This window comes from Phaenicophaeus curvirostris, chromosome Z (genome assembly GCF_032191515.1).
Source record: "Phaenicophaeus curvirostris isolate KB17595 chromosome Z, BPBGC_Pcur_1.0, whole genome shotgun sequence".
Classification (NCBI taxonomy): Eukaryota; Metazoa; Chordata; class Aves; order Cuculiformes; family Cuculidae; genus Phaenicophaeus; species Phaenicophaeus curvirostris.
Window position 1 is genome coordinate 46,342,545 of NC_091431.1, and position 25,463 is coordinate 46,368,007.

The 25,463-nt window shown below is 40.2% G+C and overlaps 3 protein-coding genes across 3 annotated transcripts in view; 1 reads left to right on the forward strand and 2 right to left on the reverse strand.

Annotated features, from left to right (window-relative positions):
• The window catches only part of LOC138733751 (programmed cell death 1 ligand 1-like), a 39,714-nt gene extending 29,754 nt beyond the window's left edge, over positions 1-9,960 (reverse strand). The window contains exon 1 of the mRNA XM_069881250.1: positions 9,944-9,960. The gene's annotated coding sequence lies outside the window, so the exon portion shown is untranslated. The remainder of the gene's footprint in view (positions 1-9,943) is intronic.
• The window catches only part of JAK2 (Janus kinase 2), a 215,932-nt gene that overhangs the window by 64,310 nt on the left and 126,159 nt on the right, over positions 1-25,463 (reverse strand). The window lies entirely within an intron of this gene.
• Positions 1-25,463, forward strand: part of PLGRKT (plasminogen receptor with a C-terminal lysine) — a 38,404-nt gene that overhangs the window by 11,399 nt on the left and 1,542 nt on the right. Inside the window, exons 2-3 of the mRNA XM_069881257.1 lie at positions 19,896-20,026; positions 21,041-21,150. Of these exons, the coding sequence (XP_069737358.1) occupies positions 19,896-20,026; positions 21,041-21,150 (241 nt within the window). The remainder of the gene's footprint in view (positions 1-19,895; positions 20,027-21,040; positions 21,151-25,463) is intronic.

Consider the following 25,463-nt stretch of genomic DNA (forward strand, 5'->3'; position numbering starts at 1 on the left):
CATCAATAGTACTTACATCTTTGCTGCCATTTGAAGTGCTATTCCTCAATTCCTGTGAGGTGGCAGGCTGGAGGTCTTTGCCAGCACACCATTCCTCGGACACCGAAGTGGCATTCCCAGGCTTCTTTCTGTCAAGCTTGGTTTTGTCCCCCTCCCGCTTCACATCTAGTTTAAAGCTCTGTTGAAAAGCCTTTTCTTGTTAAGTGTCCTTTTACCCCCTGGGGACAAATGTACCTCGTCCTTGGACAGCAAGCCTGATGTCTGGCCAACCCATGGTCAAAGAACCCAAAGTTTTGCTCCTCGCACTAGGTTCAGACCCAGGTACTTATTTCCTGGCTCTTCCTACTTCTTCCCTCATCATTCGCTGTGATAGGAATGACAGAGGAGAACACTACCTAATCCCTTCACTGTTCTTCCCAGGTACGTTTCCCCAAGAGTGCTTAATATTATGTATCCAGCAGTAACACATGCATAAATTGGTCAAAATCGGCACTTCCAATAAATAGCTACAACCATCATTTAAGCAAAACTTGTTAGAAAAGTCTTGCTTTAAGATTACAGAAGGTTCACTCTGACAGACTTTCAAGGGCAGATCAGACTGATAGGAGTGGAAGACAGGAGGACCGGAATTCTTGAAAAATGTAAGTTTTAGGAGAAAGTAATATAGAAGGGGCCAAAAGTCACTGAAATTGCTGGGAAAAGAGACTACTGCCTATGGCATATCATCATTTCTGTGGCTAACGGATTTTTTTTTGTTGTTGTTGTTGCTGTTTTGAGATAGCAGTTCACAGTGGTTAGGAGTTTTGTTCAGTTGAGTTTTGAGTTTGTTTTCCCAGAAAGAGAATTCCTTATCAGACAAAAGGATAATCTTCTCTGTGGGAAAACATAATTGTATTCAGGAGTCAGAGATAATCCTCCAAATTAATCTTTGATGGGAGTCACATAACCTTTGAGAAAATAAACAGGGTAGGAAAATAACATACTTCTGACAAATCTTGTATTTAGCTATAATAATAATGTTTTATTATAACCTTCTGTCTGCAATATGAATCTCTGGATAGTCTCACACCCGTTCTTCTGCCATCCCTACTCTCTCCCTGTTTTATTATGTCAGACTGTAAAGTGCATTCTTCTCCCTAGGTAATATTGGATAGCCAGGAAACAGCAACAGATTTCTTTCATAGCAGTTAGTCTTTGTGAGTTTATAGACTCGCTGCCTCTATGCTCCCTGTGTGGGCATGGGAAAGGTTCTGTGCTCTTTGGTGAAAAAAAATGCCAGTGTCAAGTAAAGCTGGAAAAGTAAGGGTTTGATTTTTCTGTTTTTACAATGCAATGTAACTACATCTTCTTTTCTGAAAATCCATGCCAGCCTTTCTTTGCTTTTCAAATCCTTTCCCTCTTTTAGGGTCGCCAAAGTCATACGGGTTCATTTTGTCCCATGGGGAGATTACATTGTCCTATTCTAATGAGGGCCAGCTAGTGGTATTGAAGCTCCTCTGCAGTTCTGTACCTTGAACACCTCCTTTAGAAGCTTTGGCAGTGATGCAGAATGATAATGGAAATAAAAACTGGAAGCATTTTTACCTCCATTTAATAAAAATTGTTTAATTGAATAGCTGGACAGATAGTATAAAATATTGCGAGTGAAACTCATCCTCTGGTACAATATTGCATAGTCTGACTTCTTGAAGATAAAAAAGACGATAGCAGTTCTTCTGCAAGTGAAACATTCTTCTGTACACAGCACAGAAATGCCAAAAACTTACTTGACTCTTGCAGATTCTCTGCTTGTAGGGGTAACTAACTTCCATGATTCATTCAAATCATAAATCATAAGATTTCTTCTTCTGAAAACTACTCTTAAATGTTCTGTGCTTGTAAAGTGTCCTTTTACCCCTTGGGGACAAATGTACCCCAGGAGGCTGAGGGGAGATCTCATTGCTCTCTACAACTACCTGAAAGGAGGTTGTAGAGAGGAGGGTACTGGCCTCTTCTCCCAAGTGACGGGGGACAGGACAAGAGGGAATGGCCTCAAGCTCCACCAGGGGAGGTTTAGGCTGGACATTAGGAAAAAATTTTTCACAGAAGGGGTCATTGGGCACTGGAACAGGCTGCCCAGGAAGGTGCTTGAGTCACCTTCCCTGGAGGTGTTTAAGGCACGGGTAGTCGAGGTGCTAAGGGGCATGGTTTAGTGTTTGATAGGAATGGTTGGACTCGATGATCTGGTGGGTCTCTTCCAACCTGGTGATTCTATGATTCCATGATTCATCTGTTTTTCAGCTCTTTCCTATGGAGAAAGATGTATGCAAGTTATGGTACATACAGTCATGATTCAGCTTGAAGTAAAACTGCTTTTGAATGTATTGTGTATCTGCAAATGGCGCTAATGCTCTTGATGTCATAAGAATATGATTTTGAGCATTATTTCATCATAATGTTAATGTCTAAACAGTAATTAGACTGTAGTTTGATGTTATAAAAAATGTGTGACGGAAGTATTTGAACTTGGAAAAACTATCAAAAACTAAGTGAAGGCATAGATAAATGCAAGTTAACACCATATTTTTCTTTCCTCTACACTGTCAGCACTTGGTTAGAGGCAAAACATAACATGATTGCATTATTTTCCTGCCAGGGTTGTATTGCCTTAAGAGGATTGCATTGAATGATGATAAATGAAAGGAATGGGGCAGTTTTCTCTTCATGTTTAACAGTTTGTCCTTAAATCTGCAATGAAAGTATAGAAGTACCCTGTAGCAAACTTCTTAATAGACCATGTCTTATGACCAAATTATATTGTATTTTTTCTGAATCAAAGTAATAATAATAGTAAAGAAAAATAAAGGCAGACCTATTATAAGTGATGGAAAGGGACCAGAGCATTTGAATTGATATCCAGGCACTCAGCAGTTTCTCAAAGCTGGCCATAATTCAATGAAATGTTGTTTGTGTAAAATTTTAGATTGGCAAATTGGTTTAGTGTTCTGATTGTCTTGATGAATTGGAAAATGTCTAAGATAATAGGCAGTGGTATAATAGTCAATAGAATAAATACCAATCTAGAACATTATATGCAGAAGTTAAATAAATTAACCGAGTGTAAGTGATTAGACTTCAGGAGCCTAAAGAAGACCTAGGGTGTACATACTTGTGCATAAATGTCAGTGTATTTATATATATATATATGTATGCATGTATATATTGAGATATAAGATGAGTCAACAGCACAGATTCTTGTAAAAAGCAAATGTAATTGTGTATTTATTATAAATAAGAAAATAAATATAAAACTACTACTTTTATGCTACTGATGACTTTGCTTGGAAAAATGTTTTGATACTTCTTCTAATGAACAGACAGGCTGTGAAAAGTTCAGAGGGTGGTAGTAAAAATAATAAAGGTATTAGAACCTATGATGAAAGGGTGAAAAAAACCCATATTTGTCGAATGTTATAAACATGTCTGTTAGGAATTTAAAGTTTTTATGTGGTGTTGAGGTTTTTTTAATCCACTGGTTTTCTTATACATCATTTGAGAGATATTGAGTCTTTTCTACTGCAAAAGCAAAGAAGTGAGAATTGGCATAAGTATTGGGAGACTGCGTGCTTAGCCGTCATCAAATGGGTTACTAAGAAAGGCAGTGAAATCTGTGGTCTGGTGGTCTTGACTGGGGTAAATAAATGTCTATTTCAGCTCTCTGCTTTCAGTCTAACTACAAAGGGCTTCCGAGTACACATTCTAGCCTTATCCTGGTGACTGTGCAAACACAGAAGCTGAAGTACCTAAACCAAAAGCAGTTCAGTTAACTGAGGGCTGGCTAATATGTAACAACTCTTTCTTCTAGGTTTTTTTAGCACTTAATGTTGTTTCTCCTTTAGCAACATCTGTTTCCAACTTTACAATTTCTGACAAGCTCAAAGTCGTCAGTAAATGTGCTATTTTTTTTTTAATACGGAAAATACCTGTTTCCCAGAACATAACACTGGTTTCTGTGTAAGTGCTATCATATCGTATATCGTATATAGTATATCGTATATCATATCACCAGTGAGACTTTTACCCAGCAAAGATTACAAGATGTTTTAACTTCAATTATATGGCTGTTTGTTATTGGTGTTTGATTTTCGTCTCAATGTCTTTTTGAAAATGTACTTAACAACTTTAAGGTTTATATGTGCCCAGTAAGAAATGCCTTTAAACATTTCAACAGGAGTTTTAAATTTGTTTCTTATTGTGAAGTATCTGATAATCTAGCTATCCTCCTAGTGTGGTTTGGTCTTTTTTATTAAAGTTCTTACTGTTTAAGAAACAAGTTTCTGTGGTAACATGCGACAGGATATAGTGAAAGTGACAGCTGAAACATTTTAAACTTCTGTTCATGTGAAAAATGAGATTACTCATTTAGTATAGGTAAAGTACAATCGATATTGGTACCTGCATAGTTAGGATAATTTTTTTTTTATGCAAATATGAACACTGTTCTTAAGTTATCGGTTTAGAGAGATTTTGATTGAATAATGGATTATGCTTTCCTTCGGGATATACTAATATCTAACATTTTGCTGAACTACCTTTACCACTGCAGATCCTGAGAAGTTTGTGAGGGAAAACCGGAGTTATTTATCAGGCATCTCAGTGGTCTCCTCTGTCCGCCTCTTCCTGGTTAGTTTTAAACTCAGAAAAAATTTGTATTTGAGGTGAAGGTTTTAACTGCTAAATTTTTATTTCAGTTAAATTGCAACTACATTAAGAATGTAAAGATACTTTTACAAGATAATTCAGTAGTAGTTTTTTGACAAACTAGACGTTGGGACAAATTCTGTTTTAGTAATTCAACTTTAAGATAAATGCAAAATGTTAATGAAATCCAGAGAAGACAAAACCAAAACTTTTGAAAAGGGAAAATATTCATTGCTGTTCAGTATACTGGAGACCGAGAGTACTCCTTCTTAGATGAGTTGACCTGTTAAGCCTGTCATTTTATTCTTGGTAGGAATCTGCATCTTTTACATGTTTCTGTCCCTATCCCAGGATGCTCTTTGAGTAATGAGCTAAAAATAGGAAGTGAATAAGAGAGTATAAGTAAGGGCAAGGGAAGATGCTTTCTGTTTTATGTTAATATGAAGTATGTTTGCAAACAGTGTTGTGAGATTCTGCTGGTTTTTTTCTTATTAATCCATTACTCAGTTAACTGTTGATGCTTTATCAGTTGATCATAAAACGAGATGACTGTTGACTGTTATGTCAGGAATAAAGATGACTAATGTTAAAATGCCAGTGAGTTTCTGAATAATAAGGTTTTCTTTTCATACTTTATTACTTTCGTTGGTCAATAAGAGAAGTATAACTGACATGTGTCTGCATAGACTGCTTTCTATAGTCCTTCCTGTGCCTAATAAAACTTTATTTGATGACATTCTTTCTATCTACAGATTTGCCAGCTTGTCTTTGTTAGTAAAAGATCAGTCATCTCCATGATGATACCTGAAGATATTAATTTTTAGTAATGCCTTAGATACTGAGAAATTTCCTGCAGGGTTTTATAAGTCCCTAACGTTTTCCTCGTTAAAGTTTTCACTGAGAATTAGTCAAAAGGATTTTTTTAAGTTCTATTACAGTGGAAACAATTGTTTCCTTTCTTCTGTGTGAAGAAAAAGCTTTCCCTTTTCTGACGACTACCATCTTTTTCTCTTTGGAGTGGGAAATAGTTAGATTTGTTTTCTATTGGCAAGATACTAGTAGCGATTATGGCATCTCTAATGTATTTGTCTTGAAGCATTAGAAAAATTGGTTTGCCCCTTAGGTAATCTGGGCTTAATTCAGGAAATAAATGCTCTCTGGTAACAATTCTATATCCTTATTAGTTTGCGTGCATCAAATGGAACAGAACATGATTAATGTATCTGTACTAAGGAAGATTAGAACAATCTATCTCACAGGAAAAAAAGCCAGTTACCTGGTATTAGCTGGGAGACTGTATACTCTGCCTGATCTCTGTAAAGAAGTGCAGTGGTTTAGAAAGAGCGTATTTTCATAGCCATTTCTAATATGCAAGCACTATCAGCAAAAGATGCAAAGTGGACTCATTGTTCCAGCAGTTGTGAGACATGTTAATTGAATCTTTTCAGTGGAATCAGTTCTACTAGGTTTTTTTCCTGGTGAATATCTGTTACTAGGATGTATCGTTCTGAAGGCAGCTTGCTTAGGTAAAACTTTTATTTGTAGGTGCACCTACAGTTAACCCTTACATATGTAGGCTTAGTTTGTTGTGGGGATTTAACTGACTTCAAAGAAAAAATACCTTCTTATGCCGCCTACTTCAACACTGTGAATTTTCCATAGTTAGTTCCTTCTTAGTAGAGCAAACCTACCATTTTAGTCTTACGCTCTTAAGTCCACTGAAGTTGGATCTGGCCATTTAGTTGTTCCTCTATGAAATACTTTTTCTTTATTTTAAAAATAAGAAAGTAGGTGGATGGTGGAGCCCTGTATTGAGCAGAACTTGCAAGATCCCAGGATGTGCAATTGCTAAGTAAAGCCATCTTGTACCTATTTTGATTCTGTAAGAAAAATAGTGTAAAGAGAGACACAATAATTTTGAAAGTCAGAATCTGAAATGAACAGGCAGATACATCATACTTGCAAGATTTGTTGATATTATAACACCCTTTCGTACTGTGGTATCATTTAATAGTAATTCTTCTGGTTTTATTCAGTGCTTTTTTTCTCTGTTTCTTTGTCTGGTTTTATTCGGTGCTCTTTTTCTTTATTACTTTCTTAAAAAGCAGGTTTATGAAGCACCCAAGGAGTGTACCTAAAAATGTTGTTGGGGAATGGAAATAGCGATTTCAATAGTTGTTAGTCAGATTTTGAAATGCCTTGATATTGTATTGTTAACTGTTTTTCTTGCACTGCTTGATCTATTTTACTGTTCCTACTGAACGGATATCTATTTTTTGCATAACTGATTCTCCAATGACTTGAGTTTGTTTTTGGAGAGCTTGTATAAAACACTTCAGAATTCTAAACACTATTAGAAGTACCTTAAAACTTTGCTTACTCTTTAAATAACGTTTTTAAATGCAGATGGGGGGCACCATTCTTCTCTCTGTGACATGTTCATTACTTGAAGGCTACACAGCAGAAGCATGGAAAAGCTATGTTACTGTGAAGAAATCTTACTTTGATACCACAGTCCATTGGGTTGAGCATCTTCTTTGCACAGCTTCAGACAACAAATAGATTTAGTTGCTTTTGATGCTATTTTCTTTTTATATGGCGTATCATTGCAGTAACTGTTTATATGGCATATAATTCCATCCCTCCAGGGTCAATGGACAAGATGATGACTAGGGGGTATAGCCCCTCCCACTGTATGGGTAGATCAGGTTCGTGACCACCTGAGGAACCTGAATACATATAGATCTATGGGACCTGATGAGATTCATCAGAGAGTCCTGAGGGTAGTGGCTGATGTGGTGACCCAGCCACTGTACATGATATTTGAAAGGCCATGGCAGTCCCTAACAACATTGTCCCCATTCTTAGAAAGGGTAGAATAGATGACACGGGGAAATACCGCCATGTCAGCCTCACCTCTGTGCCTGGGAAGGTCATGGAACAGATCCTCCTAGAATCATAGAATAACCACGTGGGAAGAGACTCACCGGATCATCGAGTCCAACCATTCCTATCAAACACTAAACCATGCCCCTTAGCACCTTGTCCACCTGTGCCTTAAACAACTCCAGGGAAGGTGACTCAACCACCTCCCTGGGCAGCCTCTGCCAGTGCCCAATGACCCTTTCTGTGAAAATTTTTTTCCTAATGTCCAGCCTAAATCACCCCTGGCAGAGCTTGAGGCCATTCCCTCTTGTCCTGTCCCCTGTCACTTGGGAGAAGAGGCCAGCTCCCTCCCTCCTCTCTACAACCTCCCTTCAGGTAGTTATAGAGAGCAATGAGGTCACCCCTCAGCCTCCTCTTCTCCAGGCTAAACAACCCCAGCTCTCTTAGCCGCTCCTCATAAGGCCTGTTCTCCAGCCCCCTCACCAGCTTTGTTGCTCTTCTCTGGACTCGCTCCAGAGCCTCAACATCCTTCTTGTGGTGAGGGGCCCAGAACTGAACACAGGATTCGAGGTGCGGTCTCACCAGTGCTGAGTACAGAGGGAGGATAACCTCCCTGGACATGCTGGTCACACCGTTTCTGACACAAGCCAAGATGCCATTGGCCTTCTTGGCCACCTGGGCACACTGCTGGCTCATGTTCAGTCGGCTGTCAACCAACACCCCCAGGTCCCTCTCCTCCAGGCAGCTTTCTAGCCAGACTTCTCCTAGTCTGTAGCACTGCACAGGGTTGTTGTGCCCCAAGTGCAGGACCCAGCATTTGGCCTTGTTAAACCTCATGCCATTGGACTCTGCCCAGCGGTCCAGCCTGTTCAGATCCCCTTGCAGAGCCTCCCTACCCTCCAGCAGATCAATACTTCCACCCAGCCTAGTGTCGTCCGCAAACTTGCTAAGGTTGCACTCAATGCCTTCATCCGAGTCATTGATAAAGACATTGAACAGGGCTGGACCCAGCACTGAACCCTGGGGAACCCACTTGTCACTGGCCTCCAGCTGGATTTCACACCATTTACCACCACTCTCTGGGCCCGGCCATCCAACCAGTTTTCCACCCAGGAGAGTGTGCGCCTGTCCAGTCCAGAGGCTGACAGTTTCCGAAGCAGAATGCTGGGAGAAACTGCGTCAAAGGTTTTACTGAAGTCCAGGAAGACCATGTCCACAGCCTTTCCCTCGTCCAGCAGCCGAGTCACTTTGTCATAGAAAGCGATCAGGTTAGTTTGGCAAGACCTGCCTTTTGTGAACCCGTGTTGACTGGGCTTGATCACCCGGTTCTCTTGCATGTGTTTCATGATAGCACTCAAGATCACCTGTTCCATGACTTTCCCTGGCACTGAGGTCAGAATGACAGGCCTGTAGTTCCCTGGATCCTCCCTGTGACCCTTCTTGTAGATGGGCACAACGTCAGCCAGCTTCCAGTCCAGTGGAACTTCCCCAGTCAGCCAGGACTGTTGGACGATGATGGAAAGGGGTTTGGCCAGCACATCCGCCAACTCCTTCAATACCCTTGGATGAATCCCATCCAGCCCCATAGACTTGTGGGTGTCTAGTTGGGTTAGCAAGGCTCTGACCACCTCCTCTTGGATCATGGGAGCCTCATTCTGCTCCTCTAGCTCCTGGGTTTGTACACCAACGGAATGACTTTCTTTACAATTAAAGGCTGAGGTGAAGAAGGCATTAAGTACCTCAGCCTTTTCCTCATACCCTGTGACTGTTGTTCCTTCTGCATCCAATAGGGACTGTATGGTCTCCCTAGTCCTCCTTTTATTATTTATGTATTTATAGAAAGATTTTTTGTTATCTTTCACAGACTTTGCCAATCTGATTTCTAGCTGAGCCTTAGCCCTTCTGATTTTTTCTCTACACAATCTCACTTTCCTCCTGTAGTCCACCCAAGAGGCCTGTCCCCTCTTCCAGAGCCCATAAACATTTCTCTTCTTGATATCACTTAAGATCTCTCTGTTCAACCAAGCTGGCTTTCTCCCCTGCCGGCTTTTTTTCTGGAACATGGGGATGGCTTTCTCCTGAGCTGCTAGCATTTCCTTTTTGAAGAGCTCCCAGCCCTCCTGGGCTCCCTTGCCCTTAAGTACTGTCTCCCATGAGACTTTGCCAACCAGCCTTCTGAAGAGTTCAAAGTCTGCCCTCTGGAAATTTAATGCTACTGTCCTGCTAACCACCCTCTTCCCTTCACCTAGAACTGAAAACCCTATCATCTCATGATCACTTTGTCCTAGGCGTCCACCTACTGCACATCCCCCACAAGGCCTTCTCTGTTCACAAACAGCAGGTCCAGGAGGGCACTCTCCCTTGTTGGTTCATTCACCAGCTGTGCAAGGAAGTTGTCTTCCATGCACTCCAGGAACCTCCTAGACTGCTTCCTTTCTGCTCTATTGTACTTCTAGCAGATATCAGGAAGATTGAAGTCTCCCACAAGAATGAGAGGCATTGATCTAGAGATTAACCCCAGCTGTTTATAGAAGAGCTCATCAGCTGCTTCTCCTTGGCTGGGTGGTCTGTAACAGACTCCCATCACAAAATCTACCTTCTGGTGGGCTCCTCTGATTTTCACCCACAGGCACTCAACCTCCTGATCGCCACAATCCATCTCAACGGAGTCCAAGTCCTCCCTTACAAAGAGGGCTACCCCGCCTCCTCTCCTACCCTTCCTATCCCGCCTGAAGAGTTTGTACCCCACCGTAGCTGCACTCCACTTATATGAGTCGTCCCACTACGTTTCCATGATGGAAATGACATCATAGGCTCCTTGCCCTACAACAGCTTCCAGCTCTTCCTTCTTATTCCCCATGCTGCATGCATTGGTGTAAATGCACTTCAGCTGAGCTGCTGAGCCTTCAGCCCTCTTAGAGGGAACAGAGTTCATTCCCAATTGCCTGGTAACTGGAGTAGCTAGCTCCAGAGTGCCCGTATCTCCCTTAGCACCCCCAGGTGTGTTCTCCCCCACTTTCTGTGTGGTGAGGTACTGGTGGTCCTCACCAGCACACCCTCTCCGAATCACCATTGCCCCATGTCCAGGCTCGTTCCTGTCTAGCCTGGGCTCAACCCCCTCCCCCTTCACATCTAGTTTAAAGCTCGGTTTATGAGCTTAGCTAGGTTTTTAGCAAGGGCTTTAGTCCCCCTAGGAGACACACGCGTCCCATCCTTAGCAAGAAAGCCTGGGGGTGCATGAGCCACCCCATGATCACAGAAGCCAAAGTCCCTCTCCTCACACGAGGCTCGGAGCCAGGCATTAATCGAATTCTTCTTCCTGACTTCCAGCTCCTCTCTATTTAGCCTTGGGATGGGGCAGAATACTATTTGTGCCCCAGAGCCCTCCATCATTTTCCCAATGGCCCTGAAGTCATTCTTGATGGCTTTGGCCTTTTTGTTTGCTAAACCATTGTTACCAGTTTGGACTACTATCAGAGGACAGTAGTCTGTCTCGTGGACCAGGGAAGAAAGTTTTCTAGCTACCTCCTTCACTGATGCCCCCAGTAAGCAGCAGACCTCTCTGTGGAGCGGGTCCGGTCTGCAAATGGGTCCCTCTGTTCCTTTTAGGGGGGAGTTCCCTACAACAATCACCCTCCTCTTCTTCTTAATGGAGGATGTTTTTATCTCTTTCTGAGGATGGTGCGGCCTAGGGAAGGATTCTAGGCTGTGGGAACCATCATCCTCATCCTCAGGGTTGGATTCCACCTGCAGCACCTGGTACTTGTTCACCAGGGGGATCTGGGGCTTTGCTGTCTGGGTGAGGGGAGCAGGTTTCCTTCATCTGGCAGGAACTTGCTGCCATTCCCCATCTCTTGTAACCCCAACCACACAGTTTGCAGGTGGATGGTGTTTGGACACACCAGCTCCAGCAGGCTGCTGAGTTAGTGAGAGGGCACTGCTCCACTGGTCTATCTCCCTCTCACACTCCCTGATGGTCCTCAGCCTCTTTACCTCCTCCCTTAACTCCTCCACCATGTGAAGGAGTTCCCCGACTCGAGCGCAACTTTCACAAGTGGAGACAGGACCAGAGGCACGAGCTGGTGTGGGGGTGGGGCACTGCCTGCAGCCCAGGGGCTGGGGAGCTGCATGCACCCACTGTGGCTCTGGCTGGGTGGCAGCATCCACCCTGCCTGCTGCAGCGCACGGAGCAGCTTTAATCTTCTGCCGGGTGGCCACCATGGTCTTCGGTGTCTTCTGTCTAGTCTCTAGGTCCTCTCTGCGCCCTGCCCCACTCTTCCTCACGGTGCTCCCAGGGGACTGTTTAAATCTCCCGCGGTATCCGCCGGGACCGCCCCCTCCCGTCAGGCACCGCGCGGGACCGGCCTGTGGGGGCTGTCAGGACCCCCACCTGGGCTTCTCTGGGATTTTCCCGGCTCAGGGAAGCTCCCACCGCCTCAAGAAGTCCACCCCACCACAGAACTCACCGTCCTGCTGCCGGTTGCCACTGAAGAAACTATACTAAAGTGTATAGAGGTCAGGGAGGTGATTTGAGACAGCCAGCAGGGCTTCACCAAGGGCAAGTCCTGCCTGACCAAGCTAGTGGCTTTCTGTGATAGGGTAACCACAGCAGTGGACATGGTAAGACCAACAGATGTGATCTATCTGGACTTCTGTAAAGCCTTTGACGCGGTCATTCACGACACCCCTCTCTCTAAATTGGAGAGATACAGATTTGATAGGTGGACTGTTCAGTGGATAAGTAATTGATTGGGTGGTCACACTCAGAGAGTAGTGGTCAACGGCTTGATGTCCAGATGGAGATCTGTGTCAAGTGGTGTCCCTCAGGGTTCCGTACTGGGACCAGTGCTGTTTAATATCTCCATTGATGATATGGACAGTGAGAACAAGCGCACCCTTGGCAAGTTTGCAGATAACACCAAGCTGAGTCGTGCAGTTGTCACACCAGAAGGATGGGATGTCATCCAGAGGAGCCTGGATAAACTGGAAAAGTGGGCCTGTGTGAACCTTATGAGGTCAATAAGGCCAAGTGCAAGGCCCTCCACCTGGGTCAGGGCAATCTGCGGTTTCAATACAGGATGGGGGATGACAGGATTGAGAGCTGCCCTGCGGAGAAGGACGTGGGGGTGCTGATTGATGAGAAGCTTGACATGACCGGCAATGTGTGGTTGCAGCCCAAAAGTCAGCCGTATCCTGGGCTGCATCAAATAAAGTGTGGCCAGCAGGTCGAGGGAGGTGATTCTGCCCCTTGTCTCCGCTCTTGTGAGACCCCACCTGGAATATTGAGTCCAGTTCTGGAATCCTCAACATAGGAAGGATATGGAACTGTTGGTATAGGTGCACGGGAGGGCTGCAAAGATGGTCAGAGTGCTGGAGCACCTCCGCTATGAGGACAGGCTGAGAGAGTTGAGCTTGTTCGGCTTGCGAAGAGAAGGCTCATGTGAAACCTTATAGTGGCCTTCTAGTTCCCGAAGAGGGCCTACAAGAAAGCTGGGTATGGATTTTTTTACAAGGACATGTAGTGGTAGGACAAAGGGGAATGGCTTTCGACTGGAAAGGGGAAGATTTAGATTAGACATTAGGAAGAAATTCTTCATGATGAGGATGTTGAGGCACTGGAACAGGTTTTCAGGGAAGTTGTAGTTGTCCCCTCCCCGGAAGTGTTCAAGGCCAGGTTGAATGGTGGTGCCTTGAGCAGCCTGGTCTGGTGGGAGGTGTCCCTGCCCACGGCAGAGGGGTTGAAATTATATGATCTGCAATGTCTCTTTCAACCCAAACAATTCTGTGATTCTACGAACTTATTGATAATAAAAGGTATATAAAGGATTTGTTTTCAATGCAGTTTACTTTCTGGCTTGTGGCTAATATTGCAATGCCGTGTTCTTTTTATTACAGTTCTTAGTTTGTAAATATTTTGTCATGCATCTTTGCACTTGAAAGCCTGAAAAATTGAGTTTTAATTTTAGGGAGTGTAGTTTCTTGCAGTACTAATAATTTTAATTGCTCTATGTACTTGATGTGAAAAATATTCCAACCAAGCTTTGAAGTGGCGCAATATGACATTTAAGTCTGATTTTTTTTTTTTTACTATTTGATCTAGAGGCCTATTTCCTGGCACTTCTATGTGCATGCTGGTCATAGAATCAAGCAGATACTGCATAATTATTACGAGTAATCATCCCAGTATTGCACTCTGGTGGCTTACAACGGAGGTGTAAACATAGGTATCACTTTTCTAGTTTCCACTTATTTTTTCTAAACAACCATTTGCAGCAGCTTCTGGTTTTGCACAGTGATTAGGAAGGATGACGCCTAGGGATAGTCCCATAAACCTTTAATATTTCATCTGCTTATGAAATGACAGTAAGGGGTTTGTGCAGTTACTTAGCTCTACTTCCTGCACTCCAACTTTGACCTGTGTTTCATAAGTGATTTGCAAATTTTTGTATGTGTGACTGTCACATTTTTTAAAAATTAAGCCTTATTTTCATTGTGCCTTTGAATATTTGGAAGTTAGAAGTTCTTAGTTGTATAAAGAACACTTTCGTACTCTCTGATCATTGAAGAACTATTAATGAAGACAACCAAATAACCTGTTATAGGCACAGAAGCTGTGGCCTATAGCATATGTGCAAGAGATTATTCTGTGACAAAACTGGAAGTTATTTTAACATGAGTGTAAGGATATTGCTCAGTTCCTTTGTGTTTCTCTTTTCTTAAATTTAGATAGTGAATTTCAGAACTTAAGCAGAGATAGTGTGTGTTTATCTGGCTGATAATTCCTTCTAAAGTAGATCAATTCCTTTTCTGTCTGTTTACAAGGTTGTCAGCATAATTATGTCTTACTGACAGAGACTTGAAATACAGTTCCCTAAATAGGCTTACTGCCACAACCATGCTCAAGCCAAGTGTTTGTCCTGTCCACTGGACAGCCTGTCTGCCAGGAGAGCTACTGAATATGTCAGGCTGCAAACAGGATTTGTCCAGGGGTGGCTGCTATATATTCCTCTCTCCAGATAAATCTTGACCTGCATGAAGTACATCAAAGAAATGGTATTTAATATACATGGACAGTGAAGAGTGTGTTTTGCACTGTCTGCTTTCCATTGCTGTTGAGTCTTTGTACACCACCTTGCATCCCATTTGTTTTGCTGTGTGCCTCACCGTAGTACAAAACCAGAGTAGGATCTGTTCCCTCCTACAGCATCTGAGCATGAAACAGAAAGAAAGAAAACAAGCTAAGAGGCTAAAGTATCAGAAGTTTCCAGTCTAACTATGAGTGTTGATATGGCTTGTAATGCAGAGAGGACTGTTTCTTTTTTTTTCAGATTGTCAAAGTTTAATTTGATAGAAGCATTTCGTATGAGCATTTTCTTCCACTGGATTTTAATCAATGAAATGATGGTATATATGCTCTTTTCTGTGTTTTGACATCATTGTGACAGTCGGAAAAATAATCAATAGAAATTATAAGGATGGTTACGACTGACTGGTTTATTAGCGTTATCAGTTTCGCAGTAACTGACCTTTTCCCCCTCTGCCTCACTCTTCATCTGTCATGTTTCAGTTTGTCAGATTGATTTCCTTTTACTATAACAGTTGGTATGCAGCAGACTTCAAATGCTAATCAGCCCTTACAGTTTCTCACACAGTATTGAGAAACTACTAGCTGTATTTAAAGAAAAATGGGAAAGTTATTTCTAATTGGGTCCTCCTGAGAGTGTTATAAAATATAAAATGTTACTTGCTACTAGTACCCATTTTATTTTGAAATACTGAACTTAAATTTTAAAATTATTACGAGTAAAGAAGTTGCTACTGTTGTTTAAGAAAATCTGTTCGCTATGCAATAAAACTTGCACAGATTTATGTGCAGGTTTTTTTAGGTTATGATGTTAGCTGTACTGGTACGTGTGTCTCTAAGATATGGTCTGATTGTTGTAGAGTGCGATTTCTTAACGGTAATAGAGAAGCATGCTTGTATGCGTACCCATGTATCCACATCACAGCTTCAGCTCTCTTCTGCCATGCAGAGCAACCTGGCTGAGAAAACTACACCATCTCCCGTCCTCCCATAGTAAATCTGACACCCTTTACCTGTAGTATTTATTCAAGCACAGTAATATAAATAGCCTCTATTGAAGTCTTTTTTGATATATAGATGAGAGGCTTATGTGCTTAAAATTAAATAGAATTTATTCCCTAAGACACGATACTTGGATGATGTTCACCTGGTATGTGATGAGCACCTGTGACTTATTTCCTCAATCTACCTCTCCCGTCAGTGAGATTGTTCTGCCTAAAGCATACCTCTGCTAAGTTTGAATGATACATCTTTTTTAGCTTATAAAGTTTAATTTGTGAAGTTATGGTTTGCAGTAAAATGAATACCTACAGTTCTTACTTCTTGCTTCCAATCTGCCATAATAGGAAAAGAAGTCATCTTCAACGTCATTGCGAAATAAGTCCTAAGGAAGTACAACTTGGCCTTTGTCATAAAATCTACATGTTAATAGGTCAAAAGTTTTCTCCACCCTGTTGCGACTCCAGTGGGGCTGGCATTTTCAATAGAACACATGTGGAGGAAAATAAGATGCAATTGTTAAGAAATTAACAGCTGAAAATGGGATATTGATTTAAACTGCAGTCAAACATGATTTGCTTTTCTACTTTTCATTTAATTTGGAATCATCTTTTGTATTGAGGTCTTGAGTCTTTCCTTGTGTAGATCTGCTTTCACATCCTGGCTTGCTTAAGGTTAATGTAATCTTAGTGTTAGTTTCGCATTATGATCTACCAATAGTTGTTTGCCAGTGTGAAGTCACAACTGACAGAGCTCAAGATATTTAGTTCAGGTTGGCATGTTAAATGGGCAAGCACAAGGATATTGCCACCAAATTTTTTGAAATTTTGGAAGATTGAGTTACACAGGAGTTGCATACAAAATTGATTTAAATGCATGTACTCTTTTAGTGTCAAATGTTGCTCATAAGTCTGTTTAGCTGATCAGATGTCAGGTCTGGACATGTTAAAGCGGCCTTTGATGACACAGGGGAATTGCCCTGGTACACTTAATCTCTTCATTATGCAGATTTCTTTTACGGGCCTAGAGCTACAGCACTGTAGTCTTTTGTTTTGGCAAGATGAAACTATGCCAAGTGACAAAACAGTGGAAAGCAAGAATGATTTTTTTTTTTTTTTTTTTTTTTCCCCCACAATAAAGGAGGACAGAACAAAGGGCATTTCTGGCATTTGGAAGAGGTATTCTTGGGTTTGGAGTAAGATTGCATATGTTCAGAGAGATTTTGGAGCACATTTAGTGATGTTTGTCTGTTATTAGATTTTCTTCATATAACTTATGACTAAACAAAAAGTTATCTAAAAACAAACCTCTGCAGTATTGTAGGTTACTTGACATCCCTAAGAACATCTCAGTGCTTTCTTGGTGCTACATTGTAAGCTTATGGAAAAAATAGATCTTCTATAGAATACTCTTCATTGTAGCACTGGGCAGCTTCACTAATAGCAAGAATTAAATTATTAGTTTAGCTGAATGCCTTCTGTGCATCAGGATTCCTCTGGTACCTTTTCTTCTTGGCTATGCCATATTTCCCCATCTACACCAAAAATGCTCATCTCTTTAAGATTCATCAGCCTGAAGTTTCTCTCCAACACATCATTTTTAAGAAATTAATTTAAATAGAGTGTTGTGTTTTATCTAGTGAAGATTTTACATCCACATTGAAGACATTTGCTCAAAAGAGAGGTATTGTGAGAATTTTTCTATGCATTCCACCCCAATCCCCTCATTTTTGGAAGGGTACAGTGGAGGAAGTTGAGGGTTTGTTTTGTTTTTTTTAAAGTGGGGAAAAAACCTCCTGTTCAGAAAATAATATGAAAAATTGTTTGATTATGTTATCTGGCTGCTGTTTATAATATACAAAACAAGTTGTTTGCATTTATTCGAAATTATTTTTATAAATTACTTGTAGATACATGTGAAAGTGTCCTTGGGCTTCTGAAATTTGATACGACAGCTTCCTGCAGAAATGTGTTTGCTTGACCTTAGTGTCTGTGACTTCGTAATTATCTTTTTCTTTCAGCCCTTGGGTTTTAAAGAGCTATCAAAGTATAACTTGTGTGAGGTTCTTTGTTAGTTTGTTTTTAAAGAAATCGTGCTAAGATCCTTTCGTTTACTCTGGTAAATTTTCATTTAAACTTACAGATTAAACTTGCATTTAAACTTAGAAATTTTAAGCATTTAAACTTACAGATTTCTTTTTATTCCATGCTTACTTCTTTCTACACTCTGTGCATATTACACTGTCTGTATTTCTTCTTTTCCATTAAGTTTTCTTTTATCAAGACCTATATTTCATCATCATATTCTTGTCCTGCTTCCTCCCTATGTACTTCTTCAAATTGAAGCTCATTTAGAGTAATACTGGGCATCTTGGAAGCGTAGGCTCCTTATCTGTGCTGACAGACAAACAAAGGATCCCTTAATACTTCTCACACGTGTGTGAACTCCACACGTAATCAAATTGAAGGAGAAAATAGAGGTCATTAAATTGATATTACATGTCATTAGTTTATCTTGTCACGTCAGCCCTCAGCAATTTACTAGGCTTAGGGTATTGGGGACCACAATGGGGCTAATTAACAGGCAGTGTGCTTGTTTACTTTAGAATTTCCAACTGTCTCATAGGTGGCAAAATAAAATCTAATTATTTTGATATTTTATTAAGTGTTTTGTCTGCCATTATATAATTACTTCTGAAAAAAGCGATCTGAAAATTATGGATATCAGGAAGGCAGAGCCTGTTGATAATTTTTGTGAGAACAACAATTGCAATGTAAGTCTTAAGGAGAGAGAAACAGATGAAACAGCATTGTGAGACTACAGTGAATGTTGTTTTTCTTACTATGTACAATTATATGTAATTAGATCTGTCCTTTTTTTATTATGCTGTCTAAAAAATTAATTCTGCCTATCTAGGTACTGAATGAGCTTGCAAATAAGATAGCAAGATCAACGTAGTCTGAAGAAATAATTAGTAACAATTTAACAGAAATTGTTCTGTTCTGGCTAAATCAATAGTAATGGAGATGAATAAATGGGTGGAAACCTTAAGTAATTACAAATCCTTTAAATTATGCTTGAATTGGAGAGCAGGAGAAAATAACAGATTTAATTACTTTTATAGATGCACAGAAAGAGAACTTTCTGATTTTTTTCTTTGTTCTTTCTTTTCTAGAATACACTGCTTTAGGCAGCGGTGATTCTATCTCTTATACCTTGTCGGACTTTTTGTGCAACTCTGCTAGCTAAGTTAGATATACCAACTTAGATACTCTATTTTTTTTACCAAAAAAAATAAGTTGCAAACATTAATGGGGAGAGATGGACTTCTTAGTATGTTAACTAACTTCTGTACTCTGGTTTCAGACTGGTTATTTTTGTCATGTTTCTTGTGTTTTGCATCACTCTAAGGAGGAAAGACCGTTTCTCTTTATGGTGTTCTGTACAATAGAGAGGAACTTTAGAAATACTAAATTTACCTTTATTTAGTGGAAATGTACACAAATGAGCATGTATTTTTTAAAAAAAACCCACACAATTTAGTAGTCGGCTTTTTTTTATTCTTATGCCCCATAGAAAGTTCTACTTTGATTTGTGAATATACAGTCTAGATTGTACTTTTTACATTATTGTTTTTAATTTTAGTTACAGAAGTATTTTCTCATGGGCTTTTGATATGTATTCCAGTATCTTTAAAAGATATGGTATCTTCACAGCATTTTCTTTATATTTGTAAGCTATGGTGTTTCAAAATAGTTGTTAGCCTTATGATGCATCATGAAGGAGAGAAGTTCTCAAAGGGCAAAGAGGTGTCAAGGTTGATCCTAAAGGTATTATAGCTAAGTTAAGATCAAGCAGAATAAATTGGAAAGCATCTAGATGGTACCCTTTGGATCACCATGGAAATGCACAGGTCAGAGAACCTTAAAGTTGGGAGTGCTGCTGAGACTTGGGGAGCTCTCAAAACCTAACACTGGTGTTTTGGTTTTCCTAACCTTGAGAAGCAGCGTTAGAAAGATCCTGCTTTTAGTAGTTGACCAAAATGCTTTCTACCCATAAACTAGTCTGAGTTGTTTCTGAAGAAGACCATTCTCAATCAAAAGCTATGAATGGTTGAAGAACAAAAGGGGAATTTTAACTGGTTTTTTTAACTGTTTTTTTTTTATTTATACACCAATGTGAGATTGACTCAGTGTTTGAAATAAATGGATTACTTAATTTTGTTTAAACTCTCTTCCTTCTTTAGCTGGAAAGGCAACTACTGATGCAGAACCAAATGAGAGAGAGACAAACAGCCATGCAGATTGCTTGGACACGGGAATTTCTCAAGTATTTTGGGACCTTTTTTGGACTTGCTGCTGTAGGTTTGACAGCTGGGTACGACATTTATTTCTTAACAGAAAATATAGATATATTACAGTTATATTTGTGTGGTGCAGGATCTTTGTTTTCCATTATACTGAACGGTTATTTTATCCAGTAACTTCTTAGAGGTTGGTCAGATTACAAAGTGACTCTAATTACTGTCTACTTCCAATTTTATTTTGGTTATGTCTGTACTGCAGACTTACGTAAATGCAGAAATGTGTGAGCTGACAATAAAATGATATAGCTGAGGTATGAAGAATTCAGTGTAAAATAGAAGTTGTTTGTGGAACTGGAAGGATTGTTTAAATGCCATGCTATTTTCTTGTCTGTGTTGTGTTTTACTGAGCTATTAATAAGCTGACTTAATAAACTATTAATAAGCAACAAATCCTCCACTATCTGGGTTTTTTAATGTCAGTGAACAAGTGGACATATTCTGAAATCTGTTCACTTAAAATTTGAATCCAGAAACTTACCCAGTGGGAGAGTAACCTGGCTAGTAAAGCTGTATTGCATGGGGAAGAATTTGCCTTATAGGGCTTCCATTTGGTAACACTTTTTTCTTGTGCTAGAACGTGATTAGAGGGAGTGTAGGAAATATTTGTGGGTTTGTGTACGTAGTACAAATTAAATGCATGTTACATATTGTGGTTTTTGTGGACTCAGATGCATTTGGAACTGTACATAGTTATCTTGACTGCCACGTGCTGCATGTGGCTGGATGGATATATATATATATGTGCATACTAGTTAGGTAATTCTGGTTTTGTTAGATCTGTTCAAAACTCATTTTTGTTTAACACCCTGAGGTTGACACCTGAACAAGAGGGCATTCATAAGATGAATTCTTCTGAGGAAAATAGGACTTGTTCCCCTTTGATTAGAGGGTATGGAAGGATACACAAGTATTAGACAGTCAAGGTCAACCTAAATTAACAGTGCTGATGTACTGTATGTTCTAAATAATCTTATTTTTCCTTTTCTTTTTCTTTTTTTTTTTAAAAAAAAAACCCAAATCAACAGAGCAATAAAAAAGAAGAATCCAGGCGTTTTAGTGCCAATCGTGCCCTTAAGCTTCATATTTGCCTATCAGTTTGATATGGGCTATGGGACGCTGTTGCAAAGGATAAAAGGTATGTGTGCTTAAGTCTATCTGGTTCACACGTAGACCTAAGCATAATATGTCAGATAACCTCTTATCTTTTTAGAATGGCTGGGAGAAAATTTACAATAGATTTTTCCCATTTTTTCTGGGCAAAAATCTTATTCCTCTATTTCTTTCCTCCTCTCTTACAATCAGGTACTTTCCTAGTGAAGAGTACTCACTCTGCCTTTCCCTCCAGTTAAGTTTGTTACTTTTCCTCTTTTGTCTCAAAAAAAAAAAAGAAAAGAATTCTAAGGTTATAAATACAGCTGAAGAAAGCACTGCATATTTTGGAGATGTTACAGATCTAGAGATTTCCTTCCATATTCACTTCAGTAGTGCTGTTTTGGCAAGGGAAAGGGATGATCAGAGTAGATAAAGGGATACAGATAGGAATCATGCCCTCGTACCTTCATGTCCAAACACAGTCATCACCTGACTGCCTTGCCAAATGTGGTGCCCTACTAAAGTGGAAAAAAGACAGGTGAATCCTGGAAAGTGGGGTCTTTCCTCATAGGTGCCAGTAACAGATGTGATTAAGTAATGGGTGTTGAGGATTACAGAGGTGCCTATGTTAGCTCTGATTTCTAGTAAAGGAGACATGCTAAGAAGCGTGTTTGCTGCTAAATGGGGACAGCATTGAACCATGGCTTGTCACCTTCACAAATGATCTTACCTAACCTGCGTGATTTTCCTGACTGATACTGATGGGCATAGTGAAACAAAATAAAAATTTGTTACAGCTTTCAATCTAAGCCTCCCTGTCCAAGAGCTGGGTTTCCTACCTCTGTGTCCTTCATTGAAGCTAATGATTGATTAATTAGACAAACTCCAAGATATTTCCTGCTGCATAGGAGGGCAGATATATTTAGGTGATGCCACAATGTATATCTGAGCATTTCCTAAACTCCACTAACTACATTCCTCTGGATTTTAATATGAAGAGGCAGCTAAGGACAGGAAGAAGAACTGTGTGACTCTTGGAAATCAGTATGTTGAAAGGGAGATCGGTACATACGATGCAGAAGGAACACTTGGAATTAAGGATTTATTAATATTTTTCAAATGAGATAATTTTCATTCCAGATCTTTGAAGGAGTGAGCCTGTCATAATGCAAACCCTATGGCAAGAGTACATAAGGTGTTTACTGAGGACCATGTGGTCCTGTATAGCTTGAACAAGGTCGATGTGGGATCCTATTGATTTCCAAACAGGAAAAGGCATCTTCATAACTTCAGATCTACTAGAGTAACTTCAGCAGTATGAAAGGCTTGTGCAAGTGTTTTGGAGAAAAGAAGCTATGGAGCCAAATGGACAGTAAGCTAAAATGAAGCATGACAAATGTCTTTCCAGGAAAATAATTTATCTTTTCCAAAAGAAATGTGGTAGATCTACTACAAACTCATGAAAGCATTTAGTGTGGTGTTGCATGAAGGTTAAGTTAGCATGAAGAACATGGAAATTAATATACAGGTAAGCATTGGAATAAAGAGAAGATGTTAAAGTTTTGTCCTTAAAAAGGAAGGCTAGGTTTTTGCCAGGTTATTACGAAAACTCTTCAAGATTTGGTCTGGATCTGCTTTTGTTTTGTATTTGAACTTATAAGTAGATTAGTATAATCAACTCCGTGGATGACAAAGTTGATTGGTGTCATCAACAGAAAAGAAATAAACTGTAGTACAAGAAGGAATGATGGGCTGAAGAACTGAGATAGTAAAATAGGATTCAATTTGATAAGTAGGTCAGTAAGAAACTAGAAACTGTAGGGATTTCTACCATCAGAGCTCACCAGCTGCAAATGGTCTTAAAATGGGAAAAAATGAATGTATTAGGTGATCACAGAATGAGTATGATCCAGTAGTGTGATGAGATTGAGAGTCAAGCAAAATCTAGAAACATCACATGAAGTTTCCTAGTATTGCAGCCTAGTGGAGACTGGGAGGGACCTCTGGTCCAACCACACTGCTCAAGCGAGATCAGCCAGAGCTGATTGCTCAGGAAAATGCCCAAATGGCTCTTGGAAATCTCCAAAGATGCACAATCCACAACCTTAGTGTAGAGTTAAGAAGATATTGATGCTGAAGAACAGTAGTACTTTCCTTAGAAATTTATTCATAGTTTGGATCACTTTTGGATAAGGAATCTAGAATTACTGAAGAGTTAGAATTATTGGGGAGTGTTGGGCTGCCTTATAAGCGAAAACACAGTGCTTAGTTTGATTAGCCTTGTAAAAAGACATGAGAGATTTGAGCCTACAGGTCCTACTTACAGAACAGGATAAAGGAAAGTAAGAGAAGGAATTTAAACTAATTACTAATATCAGCACTAGAATAAAAGGAAATGGACTAGCCTGAATGAATCTGGGCTGGAAGTCAGAAGAAGGTTTATAATTATGTGAAAATCAGGTTCAGGAGTTCATTTTTATTTTAAGATTAAAATTAAGTAGTTGAAGAGAAGGTTTTATGACACAATTGACCTGCAGCCACAACGCTTGTTCTTATTACTTAGCTGATCTGTGTCCCCTCCCATACTACTTTCTCAACCACTTCACTGCTTGCCCATATATTTTGTTGATGCATGCCATGCTTCATCTCTGTGGTTTAGTAATGAATGTATACACCATTTCCTTTATTGTGTCCTGTTTAACTGATCTATTTCCTTCAGGATATGCCCATGTTCAGCCTCATGGCCAGTGCCCTCTCCTAAGCTAATCTGCAATTCTTTCCGTGCTGCACAATCTCCCTTGTTTGTGAACCACCTTGATCAAATAGCCCTGCATTTGCTGTCCTTCATTCTTTGGAATCAGTTTGTGCCCCTGAAAGATTTCTCTGTTTCTCTTTCACTCAGCATTTTGTCTCTGAACTTACAGCTAATTTTTCTTCAGTCTCTAGCCAACTTGTCCAAACATTTTTTCATTATTTGGTTATTCTCCTACTTTATAATCGGAGTAGGGAGTGTGGGGGGTCCTACTTTGTAGGTTGGGCTAATTAAAGCCGAAACTGATGATATAGTGGGAAATACCTGTTTTGAATCTTGGTTGTGCTGCTGAAAAGCCGTAAGTGTGCCAGGGCCGTGTGTCAGAACATAATCTTTGGCAGGATTACAGAACAGCCCTCAGGTCCACTATCTTTTCTGAATGGCTGAGGACACTAAGAATCAGTCACAGACCTGCTGTGTTCTTGGCTCTGCTGTTCTGCTTTCCTCCCAGTCCAGCTACATATTGTGTTTTTCAGACCTACTGTTTGAGGAGGGGAAGGAAGTATACAGCCAGTCTCTAAGTGCACAAAACTTCTCAGCTAAGTAATGAAACTCTGTCTGCCTTTTCCAAGATTTGGATAGCTCACAACTTGAGAAGGGTGGCGGCTGAGCAATGTGCTCTAGTGTGTGACAGGCATAGAGATTTGACTATCTGTAACGTCTCTGCCACCCAAGATCCAAGATCTCTTCCTATTCCATAATCAGATGCTATATGCAACTAGCTGACATTGTATTGCTAGTTACCGGGAGTGGTAACCAGTGTCGTACTGTTGGATATTACTGATGTGTGGAGATGCCAAGCAGTGCAATACTGCCAAAACTGAAGTTGGAAATCTCAGTGTTCAGACTCTTTTAAAGAATAACCACCACCTTGGCTGCATTACAATATTCAGTCAGGTTTAGTGCACATAAATACAGCTTCAAATCAGTTTCATAACCATTATCATGCTAAGGGTAGGCATAGCTAAACAAGATTGTTTGCTTTGTACCAAATGTACAAAATGCTGAAACAAACAAATTCTTTGCCTAATCTTCATCCTTTCTTATATCACAATCAGACGCCACAACTTATGCGTGATGTTCAGTCTCTATCTTTGTTTTTTGGATTTTCTGTCCTAGATGTTTTCATTCCAGCCTTACCCAGAGCATTCTGCACCCTACAGCTTTTCCATGCTATGCTGTTAAGGCTGCATGTTTAGGTAACTGCCTTAGCAAATCTTTTTGTGAGCAGTATGCTTTGCCCAATGCTTCTTCAAGTCCTGTGCTGCCCACTTTCTGCCTGTAGCTTGACATCTTCTAGCCTAGGCCCTGGATAAGAAGGAAAATTGAGCCCAAATATGGCATGTCTTGGATATTGTGTATAGAGAGTTTACTTGTTAAAGCTTATGTATGCTTTCATATGTACATCTGATTCTTTCAAACTCCTAACTGGCCCAAGACAGTATGGGGTTGTTACAAAGTACATAGTGATGCTAAGTTCTTGATGTATCTCATGCCTCCATTCCAAAGCTTGTGTGTGTAATAAATCTCAAAAGGGAACATAA